This window comes from Aythya marila (genome assembly GCF_965140915.1).
Source record: "Aythya marila genome assembly, chromosome: 2".
NCBI lineage: Eukaryota > Metazoa > Chordata > Aves > Anseriformes > Anatidae > Aythya > Aythya marila.
Genome location: NC_139043.1, coordinates 112,003,028 through 112,028,278, shown reverse-complemented (window position 1 = coordinate 112,028,278; position 25,251 = coordinate 112,003,028). Strand labels below are relative to the sequence as shown.

At 37.4% G+C, this 25,251-nt stretch overlaps 1 protein-coding gene across 2 annotated transcripts in view; it reads left to right on the top strand.

Moving 5' to 3' along the window:
- ASXL3 (ASXL transcriptional regulator 3) overlaps window positions 1-25,251 on the top strand; it is a 128,905-nt gene that overhangs the window by 37,874 nt on the left and 65,780 nt on the right. Inside the window, exons 1-3 of one of the 2 annotated variants that reach the window (XM_082753608.1) lie at window positions 15,049-15,134; window positions 18,522-18,630; window positions 19,997-20,108. In XM_082753608.1, coding sequence (XP_082609734.1) covers window positions 15,094-15,134; window positions 18,522-18,630; window positions 19,997-20,108 — 262 coding nt within the window. In that variant the 5' untranslated portion in view covers window positions 15,049-15,093. Of the gene's footprint in view, window positions 1-15,048; window positions 15,135-18,521; window positions 18,631-19,996; window positions 20,109-25,251 lie in introns of those variants that run through there. The other variant, XM_082753611.1, reaches the window with a different exon arrangement.

Here is a 25,251-nt window from a genome sequence, read left to right as displayed (position 1 = left end):
AAACTTTTCAAACCTTCAAACTTTCTCTGCTTTTAGTTGAGAATGGAAAATTATATAGGTGGCTAGCACATACATACAACATTTTCAGAGCAAAGATTTTGCAAAAGCCACCTTAAGCCACCAACTTGCCTTTTGGAAGTAAAACATTACTAGTAGTGATCCTCTCTCATTTATGGTAGCCTCTTCATACAACACAGGGGAAAATAAATCTTCTGATAGGCTGTGGCTGGAAGATTTTTTCTATGCTTCTGACACCGTAGTGAGTGAAACGGAGCGTAGCCAATAAAGTCTTAGAACTTACAGCTATTGGGTGTACAAATTAAATCCATTATTGAAGAAGTATGAATAAAAGCAATCTCTGAGTACAAACTCTAAAAAGGCAGGAGTTTGAATTGATGACACGATTGATGCTGTCAATTGCTTTAATATTATATTAGGCTTTAAATTATTTATTAAAAAATATTTAGAGACCGTGATCAGAATGACTGATAGAAGACAACGATTTCTCATTAAGACTGAAATTTGATTGTGATGCCACGTTATATTACATTTTTCTGACTCTTTCTTTGTATGTGTATCTCAGCCCCTACTTTTAAAGGGAGTTTATTAATGACTTCAGCAGAATCAAGCTTTCTTTCAGATGGAATGCAGTGTGCCTATTGAGTATGGCTAATCTAAAACTTTTATGTATTTGTTTTAGTTACTAATGCTTCACTTCCACAAATTATTTGATGGAATTTTTATAATTTTATTTTTATAATTTTAAAGTGTTTTCTGTGACATTTTAAAATAAGATTAATTTTTAGTTATATGATAAATAGAAATTTGTCTGTCAGTTCCAGTCTTAATGAACTATTTTAAGTCAAAAAAGAATAAGGAGATCTACTAATAGCATGAGTTGCAACAACAGCTGGATTAAGTTAAAACAAAAATAAAAGTATGTGCTTGGTGCTTTGAGGGAAAGAACCAACCTTTTGCTATGCTGTTTTGCCAAGTTAAACTCTGTTATGCACAACAAATATATAACTTAAACTTTTTATATCCACCAAAATATTTTAATTTGAACCGATAAAATAAATCTTGCATTGCTATATTTTTTTAAAGATACAGAAATTCCTGTGATTGCCAGTTCTATATTTATTTCCAGGCTTTGAATACAGATACAAGCTCTTAACAAAAATATTTTAAAGACATACCTGACACTTATTAGGCAGCAAAATTATAGTAGTGGCATTTATTTTGATGTAAAGTATGATAGTATTTTCTTGCTTACAGAAATATTTTTGTAGCAATAAATATTACTAGAAAACAATAATTTGCTTTTGGATGAAATCTTTATGATTACTCCCTGTCTGCATTCTTTATATCAGTGTTTGTTTGATTTTTTTTTTTTTTTTCCTGCCTCTGGTGGTTGAGTAAAACATACTCACATGCTGAATTACTCTTTAAGTACAAGAACATTGAGGAAAATCTTCTGAAAGGGAATGAACGTTTCTTTTTATTTGTTCTTCTATGCGACATAATAGATTTTATAAAATTGTTTTAAGTAGTTTTTTGGTCAATTGAGTATGAACTTAAGACGTAGAAGTAAGTTGTTTTTATAACTTCTAGCTTCCTTTTTCTTTTGGGTTGAAAGCAATGTTTTGGATGCTCAAAGTAAATACAACACCTCTGCATAATTATCCCATAATTTGATGCTTAGTTTCAAAATTCTGTCTCTCTTAGAAGTCATGCCCTAATTGTAAATAAAGGAAACAGAAAGAAACTGTGGAGATTTCCTTGAAGTTTTGTTAGTGAGAAGGAATATGAAGTGTTACCCTTTCTTTGTTTTGAGTAGACATGAACAGAGTTTTATTAATTTAATTTCTCATTTATTGTTATTTCGTAAAAAGATTTATTACTATGGTTCTGATTTAAAAGTATAGTTTTTACAAATACAGTGTATTATAGGGTGGGGGGATAGAGGAAGGTGAGAGAGGAAAAAAAGAGTGAGGAAATAGGAGAGAAAGGAAGGGAAGGGAAAAGGAAAATAGATAAGAGAAGATGAAAGAAAAGGGGGAGGGGAAGAGGAAGGAGAGAGAGAGGAACAACAAAGATGAAAGGGAAAGAAAAGAAAGAAGAGGTGTTACATGGTAAGGGTTTGCTGCAGGGGCGGCCTTGTGAGGAGAGGCTGGGGCTGCCCTGTGACAGGGCATCAATATGATAACATATTTAAGAAAGGGCAAAAAAGCTACACAGAGAGGAAGGGGAGGAAAGCAGAGCATGTGAAACAGTAGCTCCTGAAGGAGCTGTGGCCTGCAGAGAGCCCACACCGGAGCAAGTTCTTGGCAGGAAGTGCAGCCCATGGAGAGCCCCCAGTGGAGCAGATTCCTCCTGAAGGACGGCAGCCCATGGAGAGGAAGCACGCTGGAGCGGGCAAACAGCGTGATGAAGAAAGAGCTGCAGAGAGGAACTGTGACGGGCTGACCATAATCCCCCATCCCCATGCACCACTCAGTATGGGGTGAGGTAGGGGAACTGCAATTGAAGGAGGAAATTTGAACCTGGAAAAGTGGCTGGGAGGAAGCATTTTGGTTTTGTTGGTGGGTTTTTTGTTTGTTTATCTTTGTTTCTCACTACCCAAATCTATTTTAATTTGCAATAAATTAATTTTCTCCAAGTCGAGTCTGTTTTGCATCTCGTGGTAACTGGTAAACGATCTCCCTGTCTTTGTCTTGACCCTTTTCATCCTATTTTCTCCCTATTTTCTGTTGAGGAGGAGTATTAGGTGGGTGGCTGGGTGGGCACTTGGCTAACTGATCACAAGAGGAGAGCGAGGGGGAGGAAGAGAGAAGAGAAGAAACAAAGAAAGAAAAGGAAAGGAGGAGGGGAACAAAAGATGAAAGGGATAAAAGGATAAAGGACAAGAGATAAGAACAGAAAGAGAGGAAAGGAGAAAGAAGAGAATATACAGAGAGGGGATAGAGTTAAAAAAAAAAAAAAAAAAGAGGGGAATGAAGGGAAGAAAAGAGAGAGAACAAGAAAGGAGGGAGCTAGAGGAAGGGGAGAAGGAGGGAAGGGAGAGAAAATGGGAGAAAGGAAAGAGAAAAGGAGACAAGCAAGGAGAAAGCAGAAAAGAGTGAGGAAAAAAAGGAATAAATAAATGAGGAAGAAGAAAGAAGGAAAAGGAAGGAGAAAAAAGAAAATAATTAGAAGGAAAGAAATCCAAGAAACTCCACTGTGGCTGAGGGATTTATAGCTTAACAGTGTTAGAAGCAAAATCAAAAACTTGAACTGACTGGAAGAACTTGTATTCAGTACTAGCTTGTGGTAAGCAAGACCCTGGAAATCGCTTCCTAGCAAGTAAAAACAGTTAAATCCTTATATTAAAATAATTCAGCCTTGGTGGTTTCAGCATTGCTGTTGAATGAATAGATAATAATCTTTCCACGTAAAGCCTTCCATAGGAATTGTCATAGCTAAAAACTTTCTTAATGATTTAGAAAATTGGTTACTTAACCAGATGGATGGTGTGGCTAAATTGGCGTAATATAACAAGCTCCAACAGGCTGGCATGTTGGCACATGTCAATTTTAAAGACTGGCCAAAGTTAATAAAACTATTTAATTAGGATAATCCAAGCTTATTAAGATTCTTGCCACTGAAAGTAAAGAAAATAAATCACTTTTAAGTTCTGCATAGCAATTTGTTTTAATGCTATCCTGTCAGGGAGAAATATTTTTTTTTAATAAAATAATCTTGTGTTACAGTCTAGTTGCTCAACACTGAGTAACTTCTACAAGATTTAAAGATTTCTGAACTGAAAAAAAAAAAAAAAAAAAGCATAATTCTAATAAAATATAAGCAGTCTTTTAAAACTGTAGAGTAGTTAGTGAACTTTGCTCAGCAGTGCTGGTGGGTTGTTATTTCATTGGAATGGATAGGTATCGCTGCAGCTTAACCCCTTTCTCTGAAATATACCTATCTTTTAAACTTGCTTTCTAATACCACTTAACAGCATGTTTTGTTTTGTTTCTTGTGTTTTCTTTCTTTTCCTGAGGTGTAGGTGGGAGATGTCTGTACGTGAGCACCTATTCTAATTTTATAAACTTGCTTGCAGTTGGTTTTAATGGCAGCCACTGGAAAACTGCAGTGAAATCATGCAAGAGCAGGGATACAACCTCAGGCTCGAGCCTGAATGTGGGTATTGGGGCTCCTTGGTCATCCTGCCTTGGTACCTCCACCTCTTCCCTCCTCTGTGCCTTCATGGGCCAGACATGGCAATCCAAGGGTTGCTCAGCTCAGCTGCAGCTGGCACATAAATTCAGGATTGAAGGAGGGAGCATGTTGTCTTGCTGACACAGGGTGAAATACAGGACTTGCTCCGAGGAGTCCGAAATGGGAACCAGTTGTGTCAGGCTGAGGCCATCCTTCTCCAGTTACTGTAAACCAATATTGCAGCTGAAAGAATGATGCTGCTCTCTCCAAGCTGCTCTTCCTGTTCTGGGCTGCACACCTCCTTGGGTGCTGGCACAAACATGCACATGGCTGTTTGGGGAGATAATCAAGGTTTAAAGGGAAAAAGGGGTGGGAGAGAAGGCATGGAGGCAGGAATGTGAGGTCTTAGAGGGAAGTGAGGCTGCTGCTTTGAGTGGCAGAGCTGGCTGAAGTGACATGAGCCCAGTATTATGCAGTGCTTGTTGCTGAAAATGAAAACTACTCCACAAAGGTACACAGATGAACTATCACTGGTTTAACTCTAGTGTGGTGTCTTGTTGCCGACACAACTGCAGTAACAAAACCCCCTGCTGTGGTTGCTAGGAAAGGCAGGAGACTCTTCTAATCGGTCAGTGGAGGAGAGCGGCTAGGAGCTGTGGCTGCATCAGGGTTTCTTTTCTTGTTGTAGCATGCTGAAGTAGGTGTCCCGCTCAGCCTTCTGAACTAGACCTGGCCCACAATGGTTTTCTGGCAAGTTTTCTGATTCCTTTCCCCTTTTTCACTATGCAACAAAGTTAATGAAGCTGCTCTCAGATGCTTCATGGGCTTGCTCTGTGGGTGGTGAAGCAGCTCTGAAGTCCTGCTGTTGTTCTGCAGTACAATTTGCCACTTTGTTTCAGATCTGCAGCAGAGACAGCTAACGAGAGACTTAGCAGATGCAGCAGTTTCCAGGCTTCTTCAGGAAGCTTCAGTAAACATCTGGGAGCTGCTGCTTCTGGGGACTTCTGGTGGGTTGCTGCTGCAGGTCAGAGCCAGGAGGTGTTTGCCTCCGTCAGCTCTTACAGACAGCTTCTGTTGGCTACCTTTTGATTATGGACTACCTATGCATTTTGTCTTCAGCTAGCTCGATGGAGCAGTATCAAGAACCTGAGTGCTTGAGGAACATCTGTAGAACTGGTACAGAGAGTACAGCTCCCAGAGCCCAGGAAACAGGCTGCTAAGACAGACCTAGCAGTTGTCACAGCAGTTAGTGCAAGAACAGCACAATGAGGCACAGAAAATCAGCTCAGGACAATGTGTGACTTAACTTTGGACTTTGATGGTAATGATGTGCCATAGGACGTGGTCACCATCAACTATTCCTGACACATCAGAGGCCATGACCCAACGAGAACACTGGGCCTTGGGCTGCAGCGAGGAGTGACTTCTGGCAATAGAAGGAAGATGCTCTGCCTGCAGAGAAAGACAGGCATAAGTGCCCTGGAAAGAGGTGAACAAGTTTGTCAGTGGAGACATGAGACCCAGCTGAGGCTTCACCAAACATGTACATGAATAGGAGAAAGAGGATGATAGTTATTGGAGACCCTATCCTGTCAGAGACAGAGGCACCCATCTGCCAACGTGCTATACTTGCTGTATCTGGATGTTTACATGTTTATACAAATAGCAGATGTTGCAGAGGGATACATCTGAAGCTTGTCCAGCCCTCAAACTTCATCTGTTGTTCATCCATGTTGCCACCATGATATTACTGCGGTGAACCTGAGTGTATCATGACTGCAGGGTACATGGCACAAATGCCCAGGGAGTGTTCTCAGTCCTGTTGGGGAGAGGAAAAGGTGGAGATCGCAAGGATACATCCCTTAAGTCAACATGTAACTGCATGGCTGGTGTTATAGGCTGCGGTACCTTCTTTGAGGAGTAAGGACTACTAAACAGGGACAGGATCCATGGGATGGATCTGTGTGGCGTCTTTGCTGACAGTCTCAGTTGCCTTTCTTCAAGGTAAACAAATGTGGCAGAAAGCTGCTAAGAGTGAGCAAAAACATACCATGACTGACCAGCCTCATCATGACTTTAGCAAAGCCTTCGACATAGTCTCCCATAGTATACTCACTGTCAAATTGTTGAGATAGAGACTTAGGTGGATGGAAAACGACAATAAGTTGGATGGAAATTTGCCAGGTCTGTAATGCCCAAAGTGTATTAATCAAAGGTGCAACGTCCACTTGGTGACCACTTACTAAGTGGTGTTGCTCAGGCATTGGTACTGAAACTTATTGTTGAATGTCGCTATGAAAGACCTAGAGTCTCTCATAGAGTGCACATTCAGCACGTTTGGATATGATCCTCAAGTGGGCAGTGTCTGGTGCACTGGAAGACTGGACTGCTGTTCAGAGGGACTGAGACAACGGAGAAATGTGCAAAGAGGAACCTCAAGAAATTCAACAAAGAGCAAAATCCTTCGTCTGGGAGACAGTAACCCATGCAGCAGCACAGAATCATAGAACAGGGATTAGAAGGGACCTCAAAGGACTGATGATCCTTTGGACCAAAAGGTCCAACCTTTTGTGGAAAAGGGAACCTGCTAGATGTGATTATCTAGCATTCTGTTCAGTCATGTTGAAAACTGCCAGTGATGAAGACTCTACCATGTCCCTGAGGAAGGTGTTTCAGTGATTGATTGTTCTCTCTATAAAATATTTCTTCCTGATACCAAGACAAAACCTCTGCCACTTGTACCCACTTCCTCTTGTCCTCTCCATGTGGCTTCTTGAGAAGAGAGAGCCTCTTTGTAGTTGTTCTTTAAGAACTAGAAAAGTATGGTGAGGCCCACTGAGCCTTCTCTTCTACGGCATGAAAAGATGCTCTTTTCAGTCTTGCCTCATGTGGCAGGTTCTCCTGCCCTAGGACAATGTAACCAAAAAGCTCAGTACAGGCTGGGATCAACAAGGCCCTTCAGCCTTGCTGAAAGGAACCTGGGTCATGGTGGACAATAACCTGAACATAAGTCAGTACCGTGCTGCTGGAGCAACAAAGGTAAATCAGATCCTGCACTGCATTTGCAGAGACGTTACTAGCAGAGCTAGAGATGTAATCATCACACTCAGTGCTTGTCAGGCCACACTCGGGAGTAATGTCCAGTTCTGCTCCCCACAGTTCAGTGCAGGTTGGGAGCTAACTTGCTAGGAAGCAGCTTGGCAGAAAATGACCTGGGAATCTGGTGGTTAAGGAGATGGATGTCAGCCAGCAGCGTGGCCTTGCAGCAAAGAGGGCCAAGTTCACACTGGGCCATGTCAGAACGAGTGTGCATAGCCAGCAGGTTGGAAAAACTGATCCTTCCCCTCTGCTTGGCACTTGTGAGACCACATCTGGAGTGATATGTCCAGTTTTGGGCCTGCTAGTAGAAGAAAGACATTGACATACTGGAATGAGTCCAGCGAAGTCCACCAAGATGGTTGGAGCTAGAGCATGTGAAGTGTGAGGAGAGGCTGAGAGAGCTGAGCTTGTTCACACGAGAGAAGAGAAGGCTCAAGGGGATCTCATGGCAGTTTGCAGCTAACTAATGGGAGGGTGTAGAGAAAACAGAGCCAGACTTCCCTTGGAGGTTGCAGAGTGACAGCATGAGAGACAACAGACACACGTTGGAACATGGAAAATTCTGATTTGATACTAAGGAAAATATTTTCCCAGTGAGAGCAGTTAAGCATGGGAGGGGGTTGTCCAAAGAGGTTGAGAAGTCTTCATTCTTGGAGACTGCACAAAACTTGGCTGGACAAGGCCCTGATCCAAGTGGCTGTGCTTTGAGCAGGAGGTTGAACTAGATGACTTCTGGAAGTTCCTTCCACTATAAAATATCTACAGTGATATGAGAGTGTGAACCTTGGTGGAGCTTAATGTTGTTAAAAATAGCTCTCTGTGTGTGTATATATTTTATTTTGCCTTTGACTAACCAGTTATATCTCAATAACACACACAAGATACTCCAAAAGAAAGTTGTCATTGTGGCGACTGGCCAGTTAAAAAGCCAAATTAAACAAGAAAACTTGGGATAAATTCATAGAGGTCCCTTGTGTAGGATGATTAAATTTTAGAGGCCAAAAGGCATTTGGTGATTACTATTTCTTGTTCAGCATAGTCACTTTCCACCATTTTATTTTTTATTATTATTTTTTTTCAGAGTAAGCTTCACCCAACATGAAGCCAAGAATATTTGGAAGAGTGTTTTTCCTTTCTTTTTTTTTTTTTTTTTTTTTTTTATTTTTCATTTTATATATTGCACATTTTGTGGCAATGTTTTTCTTGGGCTTTGTACATTTCTGATTGTAGCACAGTCATTACTTCATTTTTCTAAACATATGTATTTAAAACCCACAAGGGCTTGTGAAATCTGATACTAAAATAAGACATCGTATATATCAAAACCATGGTTTCTTTAAGAAAGCCGTGTTTTAACCTCTACTCCAGAGTGCCTTTCATGTGGCAGGAATTCATATTTTCCTTTCTTTATAATTTTGTCCTTCGTGCTGATCATAGGTATTAGAGTAGAAAATTAAAAATGTACTACTGCTTTTTAATGAAATCAGTTAAAACTATTAAAAGGAAATGTTTTATTAAAAGAGAAAAGAAAAAACTTATTCTTGTGTAGGAAGTAGCTGCCAGAGAGAACTATATTATTTGACCAGCATATGAATTTGCTACACAAAGAAATCAAAAAGTTTCTTTCAAGTTAAATTGAATGAGGAGGGTGTTCTCAGTCTGGAGAACACTTTAGCTGTTGTGACCATCTCTGATACATGTGGATTTCTTGTTCTTTTGGTATAACTTTCTTTCTGAAACATTTTCTTTTAGGATGATTTCAAAGGATATTCTTCTAATCTTTGCCTGTGTCTTTTAAAAACACATTTAAATCCTTTTTTTTTTTTTTTTTTTTTTTTTTTCCTTTCCCTCTTTGGTTAGCATTGCTTTATTCTTGTGTTGTCTGTAGTACATCTAACAAAATGGGAATGATTCAAAGTACAGAAATGCCTTTACTGTGTATACTTTCTTTGAGATTTTTCTTCTCAAGGCAGAGAAACCCGAGGTTTTCCCAGGTGTTTCAGAACACAGAGAAGTGTAAACATTCTCTGTAAAACTTGTTGTCTCATTTCCTTTGTGGTTGAGGAATGCTTGTTGCCACATGTGAATATCATTTAAAGAGGTGTCATGGTGTTACAAGCATACTTTTTAGAACATTAAAAAAGGGAGATATATTTAGGGAGACCTACTCAGAGGAATGGCTGACAAAGGGGCAAGGGTAATCAGCAAAAATAATAGCTAGGAATATCTAAATTTCAGGAAAATTTCAGGTATCCTTCTGTTTGCAGTTTCTAAGTTGGTGTTGGTAGGATATGTTTGTGTGCTTTTAATTTTTTCTTCTCATCTTGTTTTAATATATATGTATTATATAAACCTTGAGGAAATCTATGTCTCCAAAGGTATTTTCTATGGTTTTTTGTTTGTTTTGCAGTTTGTTTGTTTTTTGAGAAAATATATTTTCAGAAAACTATGGCAATAGCTCTTTCTTTTTACATGCCGTGTAAAATTGTGTTCCTGTACACTCTAAATTTTAGACAGGTTCTGGAACTTCTATATATAAAGGCTTTTATGTAGGAGAAACCAATTTATTAAAAAGCAAGAAGACTAGCTGATGCAAGGAGCACTGAGATTTGTGATGAACTTTAGTTCCTGGGGCTTTTCATTTCATTGTTTTAAATGAGTTCTGACAAAGCTCTGGTTTCACCACAGAACAGTTTTTATTTTATTTTTTCTGGAATATTGCTATGGGTGTTGTCCTCAGGTTTGATACCATCAGAAGTTTTTCCAGACTGCCACTACAAGGAGCTACAGCACATTTTACTCTAGACATTAGAAAGACTCATTATCAGTGTGGTAGAGTACCAGAAAGCACATATGTCGTGGCCTCAGACCATGGAGTGTTCTCTAAAGGTAGGGGTAGAAATGCTGAACTTGATTGAAATGTCTATCAAAGTCTGTTTTACAGAGCAGAGGGCAGATTTGATGTGTTTTCAGTAGTCTTTACCTCAGGAAAAGAAAGAAAAATCAGATATACTATAGTGCCACAATACAACTAAGAGGTGATAAAAGAAAAAGAAAAACAACTAAAGCTAGGCCACTATTTGTAAGAGTAATCCAAACTCTTAGCTACAGAGTCGTAGAAGAATAATGTGTGGGTAGTCATGTATAAGAGCTTTGCTTTACACAGGAACCTAAGTATCTTGGATTGTGTGGTCAGTTGGTCACTTGTTACTGTCTGTGGGTGAAGGCAACCAATCTGCCAAACTCCTAAACAGAGAAACAAAACATCATTTTCTTACCAGAATCCCCTGTCTTTTGGTCTTGTTTTCCAGCAGTTTCATCCACTAGTCTGTCCACCGTGATTTTTATAGGATGACACATGGCTAGAGCTTCATTAGGTTTGTGCTGTGTTGTGTGTGCTTGTGTCATGTAGTCACTGCCCACAATGGCTCTAAGTAGACATACAAAAGGCAGGGAGGGAAATTGGTTCACGTGGGAGGCTCCTAGAAGTGGTAGGAACAGGTCTTAAGGGTAGTGGCTTAATCTCCAGTTTTTGTTTATTACATATATCCTTTCACAGAAGACTTGAATAATATTTTGTCTCTTTGGGTGGCTGCATGCCACTCCTCCCAGGAAAGACAGAGTTGTTTTACACTTCAGAGACGGTTTGATAACAGACAGAGGACACCTGCTAGTTCTGTGGAAGCAGCTCCAGTTCTGGCTCCTTGCCTGATTCCAGGTTTTGCTGAGCTCAAAAAGTAAAACCAGACTAGGTGAGTTTGTTAATGAGATTTCAAGCAGCTTTTTCTATTATCCTGCTAAGGAATGCAAAAAATATCCTTGCGTGATACTTGGCTTGAACTTAGTATCGACGCTGAATTTCTCTCCAGTATTGCTGCAGGTTATTTCACATTTGAAGGACAATGAAAAGATTTGTTTTCTTGGTGATATATCAGATACTTCAGTCAACCGTGATTCCAGCTGCTTGTAACTCCCTCACAAGCTACAACGGACAAGGTTTGAGTTCATCGCTGGTTCTTCTGCTTTAGATATTTGTGAGTCACTACTTGGGTTAACTTCAGTGAAAGCTGAGAGGTATGCTCCGCTAGCTAGAGGCAGACACGGGGTATCTGTGAAGAATGTGTTATGTTTTAGCATGTCTGTACTGGTCTGTGTTTTTCCCATCATACTAATAATACTCTTGCCTCTGTCTTCATCTGGTCTAGAAAACCAAGAAATCTGTGTAAGGGTTGGGTATGAAGTGATGTCAGCAATATATATATATTTTTATATATGGGCTCTTTCCCCATCACCTTCTGGGATTTGTTTGCAGTCTATGAGACTTTGTGGTCAAATCAGCTGTCTCAGTCTGTTTTGTTGCTTGATAGCTGTAAGCTTTCTGGCTATTTACTCAGTTCAAAAATAGTAGCTATATTTGTAATATTTTGAGGCTGAAAGTTAAGTGCCAAGTGTGAAGCATGAATAGGACCAGAGATGCAAACATTTCCTTTAGGGTACTGCCCAAATGAGAACAAATTTGATGTTAATTTTGGGTAACATGGATAAAATAGATCAAAAAATAAGCTTAAAAATGAATACCAATTTCTTTTAAGATTTTTCAAAACTTTCTTTTAGAATATGGAAGTACCCAATTGGGAGATTAAAATTTACATGTAACTATTATTCAAATGGTATAAATATAAAGTTCAAATATACATATATCCTACTCATATGTACTTCAGTTCCTATAAAACCATATGAAAGAACTGTTTAAGGGTTAAGATTTTATTTATTATGACTATATTTATTATTTAAGTGGTTAAGACTTTAGAACATAACTCGTTTTGACAGTCATACCTACTATAGGTATCAAGAGAATTTTCTGTAGTGCAAATTAGTAGTCCTTTTAAAATTCAGAATCCAATCGGAACTTCAAAAAGAAAAATGCTTTTTTCTTGTTCCAAATTATGAATAAAAAGTTTGCGTGAGAAGCTGAGATCTGCCAGCTCTGCAGTTTCACTAGTCTTCACATAAAACTAATAGATGGTTCCCTAGCTACCTACTACTTACATAGTAAATGATAATATTTGTATTGTTTAATAAATTGTTGGATATGTAATATTTTGAAAACTCTCTTTTTTTTTTTTTTTTTCCTTTTTCTATCCAACATATATGTAGTGTATTTTCATTCAGTATTTAAAAGCCAATCAAATGACAGTTTCTTTCCCAAAACAGCTTACCACAAATAAGTACGTTTTTAAGCTTTTAGTAAATTAGATGTTATTGCTATTTTAACATAAGAAAATACAATAATTTAGATTAGTTTCTGTAAGGTAAGTTAGATAATTGCTGAATGTATATATAGTCTCCTGATTATCAAAGAGTAATATTACATTAAATGTCTATTTGTTGATTGAGGTATTTTAATAATTTTGAGCAATGAAAGAATTAACCTCTCAAAGGAAAATGAACGGAAAAAAAATACAAAGCAAGATTTCAATTAATTTTTCAAATCAAGTTTTCTGTTTGATACTTTAAATTGGTTTAGTTTGGGTTAACATGCTTAGTCCATGATTTTGCTGTCGGTTGAAAGAAGGACAATGAGTCTGAATGCAATTACACCTGGAACACAGTCTATATTTTACATTGGTTGAGAAAGGGAATATACTACTTTCAGTCTTCCTGTGTAGAGATCTACAAAATAACCAGGGAAGATAGTGGAATGAGGGCAAGACTTCAGCATCCTGTGATTTGATTTATTTACATGTAGGCAAACTTGAAGCTTTTGCTGCTGAAAAGTTTGTAGATGGTTGACAGGAAACTTTGTGCCGATCAGCATCATTTTCAGCCATTCACTTCATGCTCTCTACTTCTCTGTGAGCCAGGGGAATAATCCTGTGGCTGTACCACTTACATACAGTACAATGTCTTTATTTTTTTCAGTCTCCTGTTCACTAGACCTCTCGTGGTTCTTTCTTCTGGGCTGGAAGAGCCCCAGTGCCAAGGGCTGCTGTGTCATTGCTCAGTCAAGCACGGCTGTGGGGGAGAGCAGCTTAGGAGTGGTCAGCAGCCACTCATTGGTCTGGGCATGCAGTTAGTCTCAGGCTTAAAATTTTATTTAATAAAGACGTCCTAGGATGCAGTGCTGGACATATTCTCAAGAGGTGATTCAATATGAATGTTATCACTGGGACAGGTTCCAGTATGTGAACCAGCCAGGAGAGGTGTTTATTTAATCCTCTGATGAAGGTCATTTTACAAACTTCCTTGTCCTGTTATAGTGTTGATTAAAACAATAACAGCTACTTTCACACTTTTAGACAATCTGTGAACTTTCTTTTTCTTCCCCCAGTTAAGAATGTGAAGAATGTTTGTCTCTGCTGACTTACAACAGCATTTTAAATTCTTCTGAAAAATTACCATTAGGCCTTCTTTTACTCTTCTAGACCATGCAAATGGGTTTTCTACAGCTTTTCCCTATAAGCCGTATTTTCTTACTTGTTATCACACTTGTTCTTTTTTAGCGTTTCTACTTATTGTCTACATTTCAGTGTAAACGGGCCCAGAATCAAGTTGATGGCAATTGAGTTGACCCATTCTGTTAATACAGTCGGTGGTGCTTTCATTACTTTCTGACCCATTTCACTGTGCTTTTGTGTTTGTCCCTCTGACTTGCCATGAAAATATGTATTTTCAGTATTTGATTTCATATTCTGTTGCATAGGACTTACTATTTTGTTGACTGACTTTCATGTTGATTTTAATTTCTGTCTCCTGTTCATCAAGATACCTCTAAATTTACGCTCTTTCTTCCAGAGGGCTTGCAATTCCCCCCAAACTGGTTTAACTCACATACACAATAAGCCTATTTTCTCTATGTGACTTCATATCAGGTCTAGAAATTAGTTATGGACCCTTCACTTTGTTTCCAACAGTGCAGAAAATGTTGTTGCTGCCTTGTGACTATTTATGGATCTGTATGAGATGAGCAGATGATTTCAAACAAATAATAATCACATTTATGACAGCTAAGTGCTCCTCTTACAGCACTCATCGTCCTATTTAGGAGCACAGCGGGAACCCTGGGAAGCTCTGGGAAGGGGCTGCACTGCAGGCACGGGGGCTGAAGGGCTGAAATGCTGCCTGCTGCCAAGCGGCAGGGCACTTTCACTGTCTGCCATACTATATTGTCTGGACAGGTTGGCTTTAGGCATTTTATTTTCCATATTTAAAACATCTTGTTTGCCAACATCATCCTTTTTCTCTTGGCAAGCAGTCTAGTGAAGACCATTAGAATTAAAAGTATAACTACAGAAGTTTTTCTTTTTCTTTTTCTTTTTCTTTTTCTTTTTTTTTTTTTTTCTGATAAAACTGTGTGTTTGAGAAGTTTTAAATATCAAAATAAATAGTATTTATACTTCTGTTTCACAGAGTTTTGTTGGTTTTGGGGGGAAGGTATCAGCAGAGAAAGTAACAGAAATTTGTACTTGCCTGAAATGTGTTTGCACAGCTTTGTGTATAGAAGCTGTCTAGGCTGGTGTTAGGATTTAGGTATCACCGGCTTCGTGACCAGTAGAGGGAGCCCAGAATCACAAAATATTGGAGATAGTTTTGGCTGGAGGAGTTGGGGTGAAAAGCTTGCTTTTATAATGTGCAGGAATTTTGTGATATTTGGAAGGATGCTTGATTACTGCCAACTTACAGTGACATTGGGGAAGAGCGTATCTGAAACTTGAAATGTGTGATGTCTTTTAAATGATCAAATTTTATTAAGAACTTTTATATTGGAAGGCTAATCAGTCATTTTTTCTCTTTCCTATGTCGCTGGTTGTTGTGACTCCATATCAACTTTGCAGAAAGTAAGTAACTTTTTAAAAATCTTTTTGAAAGCATGCAGATATAAGTATACTGCTTTTATGTAGGTAGGTATGTATATATAAAATAACATACCAGCAGGAAAAAAAAAAAAAAAAAAAAGCATGTATATATAAAATAACTTACCAGCAGAAAACAGTCAATCTTAAAGACATTCTGCTGCAAAAGGTGACTACATATGACTTTAAGAATATCACAGTGGTTTAAAGCGATCTCACCTGAGAGATGATAAATAGTATGGAAGTTCTGCATCTGAAGACTGTAAATGTTAAACATATTCCTCATATGTAGACTGTGGCAACAAAACTCAGCATATTGGTTTTGAATATGTTGTGGCTGTGAAAATTCACAGATATTGAGTTGCAAAGTTAAAAGTTATTGTAAGCAATTTGATTTTATGGAATCAAAGTTGAACTGATGTGGAGTGCTTCAAGAACTTAGGTCAAATTGTATAACCTTTCACATTCAAAGATACTTAGAGCCTTGTATTTGGCTGTGCTTGGCTGCTGTATTAATATATGCCAGCAGTTCTGAGAAGAGTGAATATGGCCTTAGGCTGAGGAGAATTTAGAAAGCATGCAATAAGTAGTATGGATCCTTTAGAAACTACCCTATGATTCAGACATCAGCCTGCACCATGGGACCTCTGATTGCTAGGTTTTCTAACCGCAGTTCCCTGTGTTGTGATACAGTATACTTCAGGCATTTCCAGCATCCCTTGTGGGTAATATCTGGGAATTTTAAAGTTGCCTGTACTGACAGAAGAATAGGCAAGTGACTGGTTAATATGGGTCAAAATAGCAGTGACACCACGGGATTTCAGTTTGAGCTGCAAGCTCAAAATAAATCCTACCCCACAATATCCGGATTACTACTTCATTTGCAACTTTAGGATTTGTGTTTTGTTTTGTAAACCATTATAGACATATGCAAGTCCACTTTTCAAGAAGGGTGGACACAGCCCTTTGGTTACAGTAATTTGGTTAAGTAATTTGGTTACAGCCAAATTACATAGGAATTGCACATATCTTTATGAAACAAGCATAACAGTAGTTAAAGTACCTCTTGGCTCAGTAGCTGATACGGATTTCTTTGTAAGTCAGAGTAGTTTCTATTGTCCACTTGCCAGTTGGCTAGACTTCGAAGATTAAGATATCTGCTGTGAACACAGTAGTGGTCATGAGATATTGCCAAATCCTCTAGTTTGGGTTCATTCATCATGTATCATTTTAATTGCTTAATGATACCTAAAAGTAACTGAGGGGTCCAGAATTTCTATAGAGGGATAAGAGAATGAAGCAGATCACTGCATGCAAGCATACCCAGTTTTGTTTCTTGTTGATGTATTGAGTTTGTCTTCCACTGCAGAGTCAGCAAGTTCTTTCTATCTTGCAGAGAAATCTTAATCTGTGATAATGTTTCACTAAAAAGATCCAAGACTGTGAGGGTCTAAATTGCTTCATGTTATGTATGCTACCATATGGAAGAAATTATGCAACTAGAACTGCTCTATTAAACGCCTTGTGTCTTTGCTTGTCAAACATTAATACAATAAGGAAAATGTGTAAAGAGATGTATACTACTTATTCCAAAACTTTTTAAAGTAATTGTTAAACTTAACTAAAATGAAGTCTGTTAATATCTTCTTTGCTACTGCTAGCAATATCATTATATTTCTGCAATACTTAGTTTTATATTATGTTACAGTATTATATCTAAAACAGATGTGGGATTAGTTTCTTTTCTTCTTTTTTAGAAAAAAAAACAAAATGGATAAATTTGCATATTGCATGGTCACGTTTGGACATGTGGACATTTTAAAATCCTTAAAATATATATATTAAATATCTGATGCTTTTTTAGCAGCATTTTTACCTGTACTTTTTGGATGTAGTAATGTGACCAACAGTAAATACATTATATTGGACAGGACTTCCAGTCCTGAGGACACTTTATCATTGTTCAATTTTTACTGGAAGAGCAATTACCACATTATCTGTCTTACCATTAAATGAATATATTTATAGTAAGGAAGAATTTTGTTGTTACAGAGCCATGGAATTCAACAGAAAGCACCATTATCATATGAAAGATGACAATTTCAGTCCAGTTTTATTTTTAAAAAAAGATCAGTCGTGCAATTTGCGACAAGGACTGGATGCTTTCTTAAAATACTGCATAATAAAGAGCAGTAGTTTTTAATGGACTTTTGAAGGCCTGATCCTGCTTTATAGTTGAGTATATAATTAAACCTGAAATACTCAGCAGCACACTTAATTTAATGCGCAGGCATTGTTCCACTTAACCAAGTGGAATATATTTACGTGGCTAAAGATAAGCGCGTGTGCCGGCTGACGACCCCAGGGAAGAAGCACAGTTTCCGATTCAGTCCCTGAGTACGCCATGTACAGTAGTCAGTAAATGGGGACAGAGATGTTATAGTACCTCTCTAAATCTTGTACAGAAATTTAATTTTAAAAATAAAATGAAGTAAAACAATTTATGAATACTTACATCCTCAGGTTTCTGAGATCAGCTTTTCACAATAGTGTATAAATAGTGTATAGGTTTATCTAGGGTAGAAACATTTGCATTATTTTTCTGCTGTATTAAAACATATTTATTATAGGGAGGTTTGTGTACAAGTACTCTTTTTTTTTTTTTTTTTAACATGTTGTGTTCCTTTTTAAATAGTCTCTTAACATGCACGGTAATTTCACAACGGTATTGCATTTAATTACTATCTTGAGTAGGTTGATTTCTTAATCTTTAAAACAATTATAATTTGGAAAGATAGTTCTTTACATAAGGTATAAATGTACTTATATTTATATATAGTAATCCATGTTGACCATGTTAAGCCAGGAGAAGGCTTAACTATATATCACTTTTAATTTTAATGTGTTCTTCCTGGGCTCTTTATTATTCTTTTGTTGCCTTTCATCCTATAGGATGCAGCTGCCCTTGAACTTGGTACTGTTTTGATCATTCATGTACAGCAGCCACATTGTCTGTAACATTTTAAAAATGAGGCTTCATGGTGTTATTTACGAAGTAATTTCACATAAATATTTGGACTTTGGTTCTCTTCAAATGTGGAGCTGGTTGCTGTATGAAGAAAAGCATAATTATAATTCACAGACTTTTTGCCTCGAGCCTAGGGGACAGATGCATATGATTAAGTTTGAAACTGGCCTGTTATTGTAATGTAGATGTTTTCAGGGTTGAGAGAATTAAAAAAAAAAAAAAAAAAACAGAAAAAAAAAGCCAGGCAAGCATGAGTTTAAAAAAAAAAAATAGACTGAGGGAATAGTTTTACAAGAGGCACTCAATCTTGGACTGCTTTATTTTTGCACAATTTTATTTTTCAGTGGAACCTCTCCATTAGCTTGCCTGAATGCAATGCTTCATACTAACACTCGTGTAGGTGATGGAACATTCTTCAAAATCCCTGGGAAGTCGGGACTCTATGCTCTCAAAGTAAGTTTAAATTTTGTGTATAGAAAGTACATAGTGCTATTAATCCGTTTTATGAATGTCTCAATAGATAGAAAGGTAAACAGATTAGATCCTTTGGAGAGGAAATGACCTGATAGTCCTTCTAACTGCTTTCAGATGTCTTTTAAAAGGATTTATAATGAAAGTAAACATTGAATGTTTTATCCTAGAAAGCATATACATGTTCTTGAATTTAGCATATGGTATAAAAAACATGTAGCTTAGCTAAAATGCTGATTTTTCAGAGTTGTTCAGAGAAAGGCCTTTGTTTTATGAGCAGTGAGCTCAAGAGAATCACAGACTTTCTTGTTAAGTAATCAGATTAATGTTTTATTTTTACATAGTGGAAAATTGTTTGCAAGTCTAATATAAATCAGCTTTAAATGTACAGGTTGTGTCATTACTTTTGACAGGGAATTTAATTATAGTGGTGGAATTTTGTCTTTATGCTTTCTCTGTTCCTCTTTATTTGTCTTTTTTTTTTTTTTTTTTGGTGTGTTTCTCGTGATTTCTATGGATGGATTTTTTTCTTTTATTGTACATGATCAAATTTAGAGTGGTTTCACAATCGGTGCAGGAATGTGAAGTGGAGGTGAGAAACAAGAGAGTGAGATTATAAGTTTGGCAGTCTAAATGTAGTTAATTGAAATTTGGGGCTAGAGGGGTGAGGGAAAGGATGTTTTGTAATTTATGGCAGAAAAAATATGTATAAAGGTTTTAAAAACATAAAATCGTACAGATTTGCTTGTTCCTGATAACTAAAAATTCTTTATGCAAAATTGAATTAATAGATTTCAGAAGCTCCATTTCCTAATTTACTAAAACAAATGCTGTTGTTTTGCTTTAAATGTGGAGATATTCTTGGCACAAATCCAGGTATTCACAGTCACTCCCATGCTTGTGAGCTCCAGGTTGCTTTAGCTATTTGAATTCAGGAAACAGGCACAAGCTAAAAAGAAACATTAAAGGATTTGTGTTTTGCTGCAGCATTCTGGACACTCAACTGGAAGACTAGGATTTTTAACAGCCAAACAAGTCTGTTTCTGTTAAAAAGATAAAAAAAATAAAAAATAAAAAGTGGAAAAACTTGCATTTTATTTGACAGTTTTTAAATAAAAATGTTATGACTTCACAGAGTAGCTTTTTTGGTTTTGCTTTGAAAGTTGTTTCATGAAGGTCGCTTTTTATGTCTTTTTCTGAAATAACTCACAAGCATATTTCATTTTATTCTGTGTTTTGAAATGTAAGCATACGAATATACTGCAGCAATCTATTTCTGGAGATGCAGCAGGAATAATGTATAATTTTTTCTTGTTAATTTTAGTTTTCTTTTTCATTTTAACCATAGAAAGAAGAATCAACATGCCCTACTGATGGAACATTGGATTTAGGATGTGAATCTGAGTTAGATGGCACTGAAATGGCTGAGACAAACAATAATAATGGAGAAGAAAATGGTGGTAGGTGTTTTAATTTCAGTGTTAGAGGACGTATTTGGGGAAAAGATAAAGTACTGTTTACATAGGTGTGATTCACGGTGTGATTTCTAAAGAGTAATGTTTTGTGCGCAGTAGAATTATTTTTTAGTAGCTTCTCTCTTTTGCCTTTATAATTAAATCAGGAACACCAAGTGCCTTTATTTTTTTTTGTAAAAGACAATGTTTTGTTTTGTAAAAGACAATGAGTAGTGCTGTTAGGTGTATGCTGAGTAGATAATTTCATGGTTTATCATTGTTCTAGGCCTTACAGCTAATGAGTAATTTGCATTACCAGGCTTCAAACTTGCAGTGGCCAGATACTGATATACCCCACTCATTTAGGCATGGACCTGTGGGGTCCCTCAGTAGTGTTCTGGGCACAGGATAAAGATGAGGTTTTTACTTATTTCAGGCAGAGGTTCTCCTGGATGCCATGTTGGTTTGGCATAAAGACATATTGAAGTATTGGATCCTGTGCATTTTCTTTCTTCTTCTTTTTCTTTTCCTTCTTTTTCTTTTTCTTTTCCTTTCTTTTCGTTTTTCTTTTCTTTTCTTTTCTTTTCTTTTCTTTTCTTTTCTTTTCTTTTCTTTTCTTTTCTTTTCTTTTCTTTTCTTTTCTTTTCTTTTCTTTTGTCAAATAACAACAAACTGAAACATTGCAAGCACTTAAAATGGCTTCAAACAGTTTTAGAAAATCAGTATTTTTATTTCTGAAAGGTATAATCGCTCATAAACAAAAAACAGTTCCTCAGTCACCTAACATAACTTGCAAGTAATAGAAATTAATATTGTTCTTATTAGAGGTACACTCATGTAGTGTTTGTAAAGAGAATGTTTTATTAAAAAAAATAAACTTTTGAGGATCTCTGAAATAAATCTTCCATTCATCAGTTCTGCCCACCTGCTCAGAACCTGTCCCACTGCTTGCCTGCAGCTGACTGTTCTGGGTCACTTTGTGTATGGTGAGAGGGTGTCCTGTTTGTAACTAGGACATGAAAAGATTCATGCCTTTTTTTCTACTACAGATTGCCTTTTTTGATCTTTGGTGACTCACTTGGCTTCTATGCTAGAGCTGTACAGGACTGATACTGTTGTTTAAGTATTGCTCATTACAGCATTGAAAAATTACAAAATATTCTGTGATAGGAGTGATGGGATTGCCTAAAACAGGTTGAAGTCCCTCGGTTTGTTCATCCCAGAGCAGAGCAGGCTGAGGGGAGGCCTCATGGCAGCCTGCAGCTCCCTCACGAGGGGAGCGGAGGGGCAGGCGCTGAGCTCTGCTCTCTGGGGACAGCGACAGGACCCGAGGGGATGGCATGGAGCTGGGACAGGGGAGGGTCAGGCTGGGGGTTAGGGAAAGGGTGTACACACAGAGGGTGGTTGGGCACTGGGACAGGCTGCCCAGGGCAGTGGTCACGGCGCCAAGCTTGCTGGAGTTCAAGGAGCATTTGGACAATGCTCTCAGACACGTGGTCTGATTTTGGGGTGGTCCGGTGTGGAGTTGGGAGTTGGACTCAATGGTCCTTGTGGGTCCCTTCCAACTCAGGATGTGTTGTGGTTCTGTGTTCCTAGGTTGTTTGGAATCTGCTGGTGAAGCTATGAAGCTTGATTGAAAAACAAAAGTCATAAATTATTAAACGGCTTTACATCTTCTTTGTGATATTTTATGTTTAAAAGTTAAATACTGCAAGCGCTGTGTTTTTATTCTTATGTAGTCTGTACTGCATGTACATGTATAAAGTGAACATACATATTTGTAGTTCTTCAACAATTCCTGTCTGATATTCAGTTGATGGACACTTCCCTAAGTCACCGGAAGAATCCAGCAATGAAAAGCAGTGTAAATAGTCGCATTTCAAGTCATGGACAGGAAAGCAGTAAAGTTTATGTTGCTACTTAAAAACAAACAAAAATAGTGGCAAAACCCTGGCAATTATTTAGGATGGTAGGATGTAAATAATAGTGCCACAATGCCAGAAGTAGAAAATTGTTGGGTTTGGACTGGGAGGAGGCTGAATACTATTTTCACAGTTTACAGTGATAAAAATCATTCTAGCACTTAGGGTGGCATAAAAGAGCAGCTGCTAAAATTAAACATTTTTAAATATTTGTGGTAGAGCAGTAATTTACACCTAGATTGTATTTAAAGCTGAGAACTTTCCCTCATATTTTCCTCTTTAACAAATTGTGATATTTTTAAATTTTTGAAAACATGACTTTTTTCATTTTTCTAGTGTTATGAAGTTTGTAAATTTAAAAAAAAAAAAAAAAAAAAGAGTAACTGGGATGGTAATAGTGAGTCTATATTGTATTTAGAAAGACCAAGGCTGGGTGTAATCAATAAGGAATTGAAGACAGCATATCTTGTATCAGCCAGCTGATACGGGACTTAGCTTTGTTAAACATGTTTGATAATAGCTTTTCGTCAGACTGAAAGTTTAGTTGATAAAGGCATCTATTGATATATATTTAGAATTCTGTAAGTGTACGTTTGCAGTGTGTAATGCTTGGCTTAAAAACAGCACCGTGACCAAGAAATGCAGCCAATTCTAAGCGGATTGAAAATTGCAAGTTAGTAGATCTGCAGAGGAGTAGGAATCACCATCCAAAATAGGTATTTTTGCTGTTCTCTTGAGGACGTGATTTGATCCTTTTTCATTCAAGGTATTTGTCATTACTTTTTGAAAAGTGTAAAATCCTTCCTGATTAAATTTATTGATAATAAATAAAAATGTTGAGATGCCTTCTAATAGCCTTCTAAATGATTAGAGCAACATGAATTTTATTAGAATTTAAAGTAAATTAAAAAGGTTATGTTTGTGAAATGGAGATATTTTTCCAATAAAATCAGTAAATCTGAAAAGCATTTCAGATTTCACAGTAGAAAATTAATTCAACATAAATGAGATGCTTTTGCTAATTAGTCCAATGCAGTTTTTGGACTATAATTCTGGTAATACTGATTAAAGTGTATAGGTGCAATTTTTCCTTTGGGTATAGCAGTAGTTAAATGATTAGTGGTGTACTGCATTCAATATACCTGTAAGAAAGAATTAGGGAAAATAGGAAAGGATTTAGTAAAGAGATATTAGAACTCCTGAGTGAACAAATACCTCCATTTCTCTGGGAAATTTAAGAAAGCCAGTCTAGTTAGTTTATCAGAGATGAGGAGATGACTTGATCGTTTTGTAAATATTTTTAAAAAGTTATTTCTATAGAAAATATTTGGTGTAGCAGAACAAACCTAACCAGATGCCTATCAGTTTAACTATGCATACTAAAACTGGGATTACAGAAAAGTATTCTGTGGCATAAAAAAAAAAAAAGTTCCAGTATAAGAAATGCTTTATGAAATGCTCTGACTGATGTTTTAGAAAAGGTCAATAGATACAGCAATTCCTTTCAGCCTTAATATGTATGATACATAAAACAATAGATATTGTTTTCATGTTGTATTCTTAACTGTCTGATTGCATTTTTAATTTGCTCTTGTTTCCAGTGTGATAGAGTCCAGAAGCCCCAGTTCCAACAGAACGATCAGATGCCAAGAGGAGTTGTTTAGTAAGGGTCTAAAAGTGCCTCTTTAAAGTTAATTAGCTGGAAACTGAGGATGAGACCCTATCATGAACTTCAGCAATTGCCCCTGTCCTTTCGTGGGCTTTTAGATGACAGTCTTCAGCTTTCTGACTAAAAAGTACCAGCTGACATTCAAACAGCAGTCACAGTATAATGCAAGCTACTGAACAATTCTATTAGCATAATAAAATACAAACTTCTCACAGTTATAAATGCATGACGTGGCAAAAGCTCTTAGTCCACATCAGTACTGTTAAACTGATAACCAGAAAGGCCACACCTCAGGATTTTGCAGATGCTGCGGAGAAATCTCTTTCCCCACCTTCTCCCAAGGCACATGTGAAATGAACGCTTTATGTTACCGTTGATTTTGTTTGGAATGGGATTTCTACAGAAGGTCTCTAATAGTCTCTCGTATCTTTTTGTAAATTCCATTTCACTCAAACCCAGGGCAGCAAGTAAAGGCACAGTCAGTAAAAGAATTAAAATCCCAATTACTGTTGCCTGGGAAAATGATGACTATAATATCCTCTTGCCCATCAATAGGATGTTCTGTTCTCAAAAAAGCACTGGTCCCCAGGGTTTCCGAAGCCAGGGGTAATCCATCAGCCACGGAGAGCAGTTGATTAAAAGTTGTCTTCATGCAAGCCAGTGGAATGCACAATGATCTAACTGTGGAGGAGGTAGCAATCCCTGCGGTAGCATGCCTTCCCTCCCCAGGCCCAACCCAAACAGAGGGCCTGAAGTTTGCCCAGAGCTGAGCAATATAATTTCCTCTTGAGACGCCGTGGTTTGCAGCACTTCCGAAAACTGGAAGTTCTTCAATATAAAAATGAACTGGCAGAATTAATCTCTTAGGCAGTTTTCTTAGAGGTAGTAAATGGATGATAGAGGATCAGATTCTTGCTGAATCCTGAAATTTTGTCTTTGTAGCTGCTGTGATCTTGGATGCCTTATGCTTTTTGGACTAGAAAGCTGCTAGGATAAATCCTATTGGGAGGAATGAGCATTCACCATTGTTTGAAAGCTGAGTCCACGTTTATGTATTCAGGTTCTTTCTGAGAACAGAATTTCTGGCAGTTGAGGGAAACCTGTCATCCTTAGCATATTGTTTCTTGAGAACGATGCCGCTGCTTCCACTGAGCATGTCTGTTGTACGTGGCAATATCTGGATGCTAGGTAGGCTCTCTCTAAGCAGTAGAGTGGCAAAGGAATAGCAGCCCAAACATACTGAGGTTGGGATGACACATCAGAAAGAGACTTTTCCTGTTTTTTTGCTTTTTTTTTTTTGTTTGTTTTGTTTTGTTTTGTTTTGTTTTTTTCCCCACGAGTAGCTACAAAACAGAATTACTATACCTGAGATTAAGTTTAACTTCTGTATGTTTCACTGCCTCTGTGGCAATAAGGCATAAGAATGAGAAGATAACATAGAGCTTGAGGGAGGGATCTTCTCATCTCTTTTTTTGTTTTGTTTTGTTTTGTTTTGTTTTTTTTCTGTACATTAGCAGTTATGAGGCCTTAGAAACTGGTGACTTAGTGATGACAGACT